Here is a 10,000-nt window from a genome sequence, read left to right on the forward strand (position 1 = left end):
TCTTACCTACTCTATTTCTTTTCCAAACATTATATTTCCTTCTCCAACCATCATCAGGTCTTCTCCTCTCTCAGTTTTGTTTCAGTAAGACCCACAATATCTGGGTTCTTGTCCCTCAAGTAATCGTTGAGTTCTAAAATCCCGATATCACTCCATTTATGTTGGAATACATTACATTTCGCTCATATGTAAGTTTCTTTAGTCCTTTCTTGCTGTACTTTTCTGGGTTATGAACCACTTCCTCAGTCTCATATCCAAGATTCTCCAGAAAACTCTTTCTTCTCCTCTTCTGTCCTCTCTTCATTTTTTTCAAAGCCTCCTTTCTCAACTCATTTAACATTTCTCTTTCCTTTTCACCGAGATCTCTTCTCAACCAAATCTTCCTTGTTGTTTCCTGCTGGGCTAGCCTCCATGACTTCTCCACCAATTCATCTACATCCTTTTGTGACTTAAGTTTGATTCTTATTGGCCTCATACCTTCTCTTGTGAACTTTCCAATTCTATGGAAGTCCTCTATTTCTTGTACTAGGTCTTTTCCTCCTCCTGCACCACATTAATGATATTATTTATCACCTTTTTATGTTTTCTCTCTCTCCATTTTACTCGGTGTCTTATCCTCCTCCACACCAAATATCACCACACATCTCTTTTTGTCTACAGTTTCCCTCACCAATGTCTCATTTGACTTAATAACCTTCACCACTTTCTCAGCAATCTTCTCTTCTATGATCTGTTGATCTATAATTTCAGCAAGGCCCAAAGTTTTCTCCCCAGACTCTTTGATTTCCTTTTCCAGACTTGCAACTTTGTAATTTACCTCCTTTCTTTCCACTTCCTGACTTTTTTTCCATTCAGCCTGCTTCTCCATCACTTTTCCTAGAGATTCTCCACATTTTTCGCAATTCACTTTAATTAGCTTAACTTCCTCTTTCAGTGCTTCATTTTCCTTCTTCATATCGGCACAGTCTTTCTTTACATTGTCATAACTCGTTTCCAGGCCCCCATACTTTTCAAACAGTTTTTCAATTTTACCTTCCAACTCCAGAATTTTCTTCACATAAGCGCTCTTCTCCATTATTCCTTGAAACCCTGTGAAGTCTGATTCATCTTTCGAGTTCACGGCCGCCATGTTGCGCAGATGTAAACAAACCAGCTGATGGCTCAAACGCAGGCTACAGTTTATATTTACCTTCCCTGGACATTATTTTGCTAATCAACAGTTAACATGACTATATGGAGACGGGACAAACATTACCAGCTCCTTTCCCACCTTGGTTACTCTTAGGCAATGGTAACTGTAGAATTAGAGATGATTGCTCTGGAGCTCAGCGACCACCTCCGCCATCGACGATGTCCCGTGTGTGTGTGTGTGTGTGTGGAGAGAGGTGTGTGTGTGTGTCTGTGTGTGTGTGTGTGTGTGTGTGTGTGTGGAGAGGTGTGTGTGTGTGTGTGTGTGTGTGTGTGTGTGTGTGTGTGTGTGTGTGTGTGTGTGAGAGAAAGAGGTGTGTGTGTGTGTGTGTGTGTGAGAAAGTGTGTGTGTGTGTGTGTGTGTGTGTGTGTGTGTGTGTGTGTGTGAGAGAGAGAGAGAGAGAGAGAGAGAGAGAGAGAGAGAGAGAGAGAGAGAGAGAGAGAGAGAGAGAGAGAGCGTGTGTGATTGTTAATAAAATATCATGAAGTTACCCATAAAATTCGTTTTCTCTACACACGCGTGACTTAAGCCCCGCCCCCACACTCCAAATCGTTTGGGAAAAAAAATTTCGCCCCCGGGTGTAGACTGTAGAGGCGGCGGAGCTCATGAGATCAGTCTGTCCTGGACCTAAGCGGAGTCCAGGGCAGCGCAGTAGGTGGCCGCAACTCTCTGTCTCTCTCTCTCTCTCTCTCTCTCTCTCTTTGTGTGTCCGGAAGAGAGAGAGAGAAACAAAATTTATCTTAACGGTAGCATATTTGAATTTCCAGCTGTGTGTGTGTGTGTGCGTGAGAGAGAGAGAGAGAGAGGGTAGGTAGAGGACAGGCAAAAGGGAGAGAGAGAGGGCCATCCTTTGTCAACACTACTGGAGTCAAGTTTTTAATATTGTGTGAGCACTGTTAATGTTTTAGGTAATACTGTATTTTACGGATCAATATTTACTATCATTCACATTACTGTATTATATGTTAGGACAATTAAAAGTGTTATTTTAGCTATGAATGCATATAACCGTTTCTCTGTCATCACACACACACACACACACACACACACACACACACTATATATATATATATATATATATATATATATATATATATATATATATATATATATATATATATATATATATATATATATTATGTAAAAGCTTGTTTAATTCATAAATTATGAGAGAGAGAGAGAGAGAGAGAGAGAGAGAGAGAGATGTGTGTATCGTGTACGTGCGAGTAATGAGAGTCTGTCGTAGGCAGCCAGATCAAGTTGCCAAAAGTTCCTGCTTTGCCTAAAAATATTTCCCTATTTAGCGCAGCATTTCCTGTCGTAATTTTTAACTTCTTACATACGTACATACACACACGTGTTCGTGTATATATATATATATATATATATATATATATATATATATATATATATATATATATATATATATATATATATATACACACACACACACACACACACACACACACACACGAATATATATATAGCTGTCATAAGTTCAGCTATCAAGCAGGGGCGAGGGAAGGAAGGGGAGGGACGATATAGGGATCTCATACGTGTCATGACACTGTTTGGGTGAATACGGGTCTCTATCGGTCTCGTAGAAAACAGGTTCAGCTAGCTAGCCAGGGCGAGGGAGGAAAGGGAAGGGACGGTATACGGGTCTCGTACAAGTCATGACGCTGTTTGGGGATGAGGGAAGGAAGAGTGAACGGTAGAGGAAGGATATAGTGATCGAGAGAGACCTCAGAAGTGGATTGAAATTCAATTGAGAGGGAAAGGAAACAATAAATAATTGATAAAAATTAATACAAATAATTATTGTACGGATGACGGGTGAAGAGGATGGGAGGAGGACAAGGGTGGGGACTGCGGATGAAGGGTGTGAGTCCGTTGGTCAAAATTTCCTAGATTTTGTAACATTTTGAATTTTCTTCCCTGTTTCCCTGTTGAGACCTAAATTTCCTAAAACAGGGAAATCTCCTGCATCTGACAGGTCTGTCAGAACACCTAATTTCATAGAAGCTGTTTTAGCAAGAGATGAGATGTGAAGTTTCCAGTTAAGATTATGAGCAAAGGACAGACCGAGGATATTCATTGTGGAAGAGGGAGACAGTTGAGTGTCATTGAAGAAGAGGGGATAGTTGTCTGGAAGGTTGTGTCGAGTTGATAGATGGAGGAATTGAGTCTTTGAGGCATTGAAAACTACTAGATTTTCTCTGCCCCAATCGGAAATTTTAGAAAGATCGGAAGTCAGGCGTTCCGTGGCGTCCCCGCGTGATCTGCTAATTTCCTGAAGGGTTGGACGTCTCTGAAAGAACGCGAAAAGATGTAGGGTGGTATCATCAGCGTAGGAGTGGATAGGGCAAGAAATTTGGTTAAGAAGGTCATTAATGAATAATAGAAAGAGAGTGGGTGACAGGACAGAACCCTGAGGAACACCACGTGGCGTGCCTATGCGTTTTAGTGGTTGTGGGGGTGGGCGTAGGATGGCGGTGGATTGTCGGGTAGAGGTAGAGGGATGAGACGTGAAGAGATTCCCATTACTGTTGGATTACATTATTAGGGAAGTAGGAAGAGCAGGAGGAGGAGGAGAAGGAAGAGGAAGAGGAGGAGGAGGAGAACGAGAGGAGGAGGAGGAGTAAGAGGAGAAGAGGAGAAAGAGGATGAGGGAAGTACCATCCACTTCTACCTTCCTCAAAGTGTTTCCTTTTTCCCGCACAGACCACAACCTAAATTTCATTATCAACAAATCTTAATTAAGATTATAATTACAGTTAATATACATATAAATCTTAACCAAACAAATTATTATCTTCACCTCTGGGTTAGGGCAACTTGCATCTTCTTCTCTGACCTTGAAGATGCCAAGCCAGGTCACTGGAGGGAACAGGGCCAGTGGGAGAGGGATGGACCATGACCCTGGCCCTCCCCGACAACCAGCAGGGAAATGGCCACTGCTAAAACCTTGCACCACTCAGGAGTGAGGCCGTAGAGGTCGCTTTGCAGGGCCTCTTTCTGAGAGAGAGAGAGAGAGAGAGAGAGAGAGAGAGAGAGAGAGAGAGAGAGAGAGAGAGAGAAGAGAGAGAGAGAGAGAGAGAGAGAGAGAGAGAGAGAGAGAGAGAGAGAGAGAGAGAGAGACCTAATGAGAGAGAGAGAGAGAGAGAGAGAGAGAGAGAGAGAGAGAGAGAGAGAGAGAGAGAGAGAGAGAGAGAGAGAGAGAGAGAGTTAGAGTTAGAGAGGTCTAACTAGCTCTCTAGCTAGCTCTGAAGCTGAGTAGGTCGCTCTTCCATTAGTATAAATCTGCATTTTCTTAATGCAGTAGAAGCTTATTTTGAAATCTGCAGAGAGGAGAGGCCATGTGAATACAAGTGAAGTTGGAAAAATGACAGAGCTGTAGTTTACAAGGAGTCAGGAAGTGATGACCTGCTGTTCGGTATAAATCTAAAAGTGATTCTGAGAAATGTCCTGAACAGGAAAGAGGGACTGACTCCGTAATACGGCATATCCTTATGCTGGTATATGATCCAACTCGTGCATAAGAGATTTATTTGTATTCATATGACAAATTCCCAATGAGGGAAACACTTACAGAAGAACAATATTCTGTAGAAGTCCACAAATTTGGTACGTATTATATATTGAGAAAAATACAACACTGTTTAATAAACATATATGATTACATGTTGAGGTGGTTTCATTTACCTTTCCCAAACAACATTAAACAAGTCACTCTTATTAGGTTCATTTGTTAGTGAGATCAAACAGTCTTATTAGAACAAGATAAACTTAAGACTTCTTTGCACGCTGGATGAACTTGATTAGTAAAGTTGATTCGTGTGCTGAAGTGTCGCCAGTGGTGTTATCCAAACTCTTGAGGTAACAATCCTCCAATTATTATCGCGAGGCACTCAGAATGTGTTAGTGTTGTCACTCCTACGAGAGTTGCTGCGGTGCGATTCAGTACACTTAATAGATATAACCACTTAAACATTCAATAGTTTTTTTTTATGTATTAATCCATTCACATTAAAGTCTTACTGTGTTGAATGGACCGTCGTTAAAATCAGTCTGATGGAGCACTTCACGTAGACATAAGATTGTTGGGCATTTCCAGGAATAACACAAATATTCCATACAAGGCCGTGTGCAATTTGTGTAATTAACGTTATAGAAATAATCAAATTCCGAATATAAGTTGCAAACGTTAAAAGAACTTGGATAAAAATATAATCGTCTGTACTGATCTGACATCAATTTTGCTGTGATCGCTTCAATAGTTATAGTTAACAGGGATGCTCGAACTCCTGTCCCTGTCATACAAGTAACACACTTGTTACAAACATCTGGGACGGCGTGCAACCATGATACGACTTTTGTTTGCAATGGGATCTGCAGACACCAGCTATACCTGCGCCGTCAGCAAGACTCACCAAGCAAGTTTACTTGTTGTAAGGGTATTCATATTTAGTCGAGATTAAGTTGCTAATCACTCTCGGACAAGTACTTCGAACCACTTCATTCTCTCGGCCATTTTTAAACGTCAGAGAAAATTAGCTGGATTATCGAGATATTTTTGTTATTGATATCATTTCACGCTACTGCTGGAATAACTCAATAACATGCAACGACTTAGGTAAATAATCGTTGATAATACCCTTGCATGACTGAACAGTAGTCGTGGTAAGGCTGAAACAGTTGACAAAACGCTTCCAAAGTTTATGAGGCTGACAATCCCTGGGGTTCCTTAAGCTACACAGGTCCTGGTAAAACAGCGACAACCGTGGGAGCAGCTAGACTACAGATTAGTATACGTGGCATCGCTGCAGCCCGCTTTCAGCCCTTCTTTCTTTATTCCCATTCATTTATGCTGACTATGGGGAAGAGTGGAGGGTAGGCGAATGAATGGGAATGAGAGAAGGAGAGTAAAAATTACGGCGGTGTCATAAATCCCAATCTCGTGGTCCACCTGCTTCCACTATGTTAGGCCCCATTAGTGCTAGCTGTACCTGTAGCTTGATCCACCAGTCGATGTGGAAGTAGCAAGGAAAAAGAGGCACACCGGGAATATTGAGGACGGTGTTCAGCGACACGTGCACACAAGCTTCTTTCTTGGTCACGCCTCTTATGCCAGCCTTGGCATATGCCTGCATGGTGGACGATTGCTTAACAAGCCAACCAGCCTAATCAATTAACTTCCATATCATTAAAGTATATATAATGTATTCATATATTTTGAGGATTGATGTTGTTTTCATACTCATGAGGAAAACCGTCGACACAGTACTATGTACTGCAGTAGCAGGATAACAACCCCCTCACTTAACTAATCTTGACAGCTCGTAAAATTTTCATCTCGCCAAATGTATCGTCCTTTATTACAAATATAAAGCAATAAGTTGTCGTGTTTTGTATGATGAACTCCATGAATCAAAGCATTCTCAAGAACTGATATGTAGTAATAGAAATAAATCCTAATGAGTGTTTCAGTCTCACTACCACAATATACCTGATGCGACTGGTACAAGTGAACTGTTGCTGTTATGTATCAAAATGCTGTCAGGGCTGTTATTGATAAACTATCATCGTTATCAAATTTTAATCAATCTAATCCTCGTTGTAAATAAATTTAGGAAAAAAAAATCATATATATATATATATATATATATATATATATATATATATATATATATATATATATATATATATGTGTGTGTGTGTGTGTGTGTGTGTGTGTGTGTGTGTGTGTGTGTGTGTGTGTGTGTGTGTGTGTGTGTGTGTGTGTGTGTGTGTGTGTGTGTGTATGTGTGTGTATTCTCAGCAAAGTTAATTTCCTGATGTTATATTTTCAGGAGCAGCCTTGTCAGTGGCGCACACGTCACCCTGTCTCGTCACAGCAGAATTTTTCTATTCATTCCATGTTTGAAATATGTGATGTGTTGCTTTCCCACATCATAAATTTGGTACCTATTTGTCCGGCATTGACTTCTCAATCGAGACTGATAGATAATGATGATCAGCTTAAGTATTTGGTGTTTTTGCAATGTAAATGAAAACTTTATCCCTGTATGATTAAACGGAATGCCACGGTCGAAATGAATTGTGTAAAATATGCAGACGTTCCCTCCCAGTAGATTCCAGAACAATGAGCCATGACATCAAGCTTCAAGGGAAACCCTCACACCACGAGTAAACAGCAACACGCAACAGCACGAACGAAGGAAAGTCCTGTCACAATGCGACACTGGATGGAGACGAAGAACACTGGCGCAAGAACCTCTGGGATGCCTGAATAACTCTAAATCCAAAATACATCCAAATTAAATATTACTGCAGTAAAATGAGCTTCGTCCCTGTAATTAATCAAATTACCCATGTTACGTAAGAATGAAAGCAGTACTGAGTCTGCAAAGGCCTCAATGAAATAGTTGCTAGTCATCCCTGCTCACTCTCAGCTGCCGCCATGTTTGACCCAACACTCACAACTGACCAGTATTCCGAAACACTCTGCTTTCTCTTCACGACTACTTTCAAAGGTCATAGAGATAATTAGCCGAGTTCTTTAGTTTTCTTTGGTTAATTATGAACGCACAATTCTTGTAGATATATCACTAAAACCGCACAAATTCCTTTGAAAACATGTGTAATTTCATCCATTGTAGAGCCTTTTGAAAGTAGTAGAGTTGAGGCACCGAAGCATTTGAGAATATTGTGCAAATTTTACTCACATCCTAACGCAATTATTCAACGAATACGCTCCTGTCGAAAAAAAGTCAAGCAAAGGCGACGATGCTCTGGAATCTGCCAGATTAGAGACTTCTTATACGTAAGAAGGAAACATTAAGGCAATGATGAAACAGACGTATTCCAAGAGGCAGCAACAAAAGGTCCGGCTAATCCCCGTTGACTTGGCTGGTGAGGGACGGCACTGCACACTCAGGGACGAGCAGGGACACTGTGGAAGGGGCGGCCAGGCTCACCCCCTCTTCCCCCGCCCCGGCACCTGACTTCTGCACAGCGTCCGGAAGAGACATCTGAACCTTCCCAGTCGAGGCGTGTGACCCGATCGCTTGTCAGGACTCTAGCATGTGGGCCACCTCACGGAAGCCTCCCAGAAATTTGGTATTACCGCTGCAACTCTCCAAGCCTGCGTGAGGAAGATGAGACACATTGGTAGTTGGAGTACTTTGTAGTAGGGATGCAAAAATGTTTGGAAACTCTCTCTCTCTCTCTCTCTCTCTCTCTCTCTCTCTCTCTGTGTGTGTGTGTGTGTGTGTGTGTGTGTGTGTGTGTATTTATCTAGTTGTAGTTGTAGTTTTACAGGGCCTGGGCTTTATGCTCGTGTGGCCCCGTCTCCATATCTACACTATCCAATTTTTCTTTAAAACTATGTACACTCTTTGGTGACACCACTTCCTCACTCAAACTGTTCCAAGTCTCAACACATCTTTGCGGGAAACTAAATTTTTGACATCTCTCAGACATCTTCCCATTCCTCAGTGTGTGGGGGAGGGGGGGATCACGGGTTTGCACCTTCAGTTACACGCCGCGGCAGGTGCCAGGCCGCCACCCCGAGAGGGGAGACACAACCCCCGACTAACACCTGGTACCCACTCACTGCTGGGTGGACAGGGGCGTGGGTATGAGGAGACCGCCCAGCCTTCTCCGCTCCGCCCGGGGAACAAACCCGGGATCTCTCGGCTGTGAACCGAGTGTGTTAACCAACGCACTACGGAGTACTTGTGTGTGTGTGTGTGTGTGTGTGTGTGTGTGTGTGTGTGTGTGTGTGTGTGTGTGTGTGTGTGTGTGTGTGTGTGTGTGTGTGTGTGTGTGAAAAAGTTAAAAGAAATAAAGCTAAAAAAAAACAAGTGAGTTATTGCTAGAAAATGTAGATAAAACATGAACAAAATAAATAGATAGAGATATACAACAATAAATAAATAGATAAGAATAAGAAACAAATTCCAAACTGTATGCCAACAAAAAATATTGATAAATGCACCTGCTACATACGCAACTAACACGTATGGGATCTCAGACCAACGCGTGCCGCGCGCACACACACACACACACACACACACACACACACACACACACACACACACACACACACACAAATTAGCGAGACACGAAATGTTAAGTATTATAAGCAACGATAACAATCCCTCAAATAAACCATACTATCGCCTTACACGAGGACAAGGAGCCAGGAGATGAGCCGCCTCCTTCGTAAGCATAATTCCTCAGGTCGTCACAGCCACTCCGTTCCACCTCTTGTTTCTCCGCTGCTGGTTCCCCTTCCTCTGACGGCACCGCGCTACTGGGGTTACTGAGAGAGGCCTGGGAAGGGTTCGTGGTGTTCGTAGGATTCGTGGGATGTGTGAGGATTTCCTGCTGCTGCTGCTGCTGTGTTCTCTCCTCTAAGCTACTGGTGACAGAGGCTGCGTCCACTTGTAATACATCCACGTCTGGCTCGGGAGGGAACAATGCATCTTGTGTGTTAGGATGAATGTGCTAAACGAATGGTTAAAGGCTACATACTATCACACACATACACACACACACACACACACACACACACACACACACACACACAGAGAGAGAGAGAGAGAGAGAGAGAGAGAGTGGAGGGCGGTAAGGGAGACCGTGGTTGCGGTTCAATTAAAAGATTACTCAATCACTCAGTTAGTCAGCATCCCCCTCATTCAAACAATCGTTCAGCTTTTCTTTCACTCAGGCATTCCCTCTCTGAGCTTCCTTCATATTCTCCGTTAGCTTGAACCACCACCTGCTATGTTCGGGTTGGTGCTC

General features: G+C 42.4%; 1 protein-coding gene across 1 annotated transcript in view; it reads right to left on the reverse strand.

Moving 5' to 3' along the window:
* Nucleotides 1-6,938: 6,938 nt before the first annotated feature.
* The window catches only part of LOC123520833 (putative neural-cadherin 2), a 241,129-nt gene continuing 238,067 nt past the window's right edge, over nucleotides 6,939-10,000 (reverse strand). The window contains exons 28-30 of the mRNA XM_045283469.1: nucleotides 9,978-10,000; nucleotides 9,382-9,657; nucleotides 6,939-8,336 (exon numbers count right to left, since the gene is read on the reverse strand). The exon at nucleotides 9,978-10,000 is cut by the window's right edge and continues 196 nt beyond it. Of these exons, the coding sequence (XP_045139404.1) occupies nucleotides 8,263-8,336; nucleotides 9,382-9,657; nucleotides 9,978-10,000 (373 nt within the window). The 3' untranslated portion in view covers nucleotides 6,939-8,262. The remainder of the gene's footprint in view (nucleotides 8,337-9,381; nucleotides 9,658-9,977) is intronic.

Source organism: Portunus trituberculatus, chromosome 47 (genome assembly GCF_017591435.1).
Source record: "Portunus trituberculatus isolate SZX2019 chromosome 47, ASM1759143v1, whole genome shotgun sequence".
In the NCBI taxonomy this organism is placed as follows: Eukaryota; Metazoa; Arthropoda; class Malacostraca; order Decapoda; family Portunidae; genus Portunus; species Portunus trituberculatus.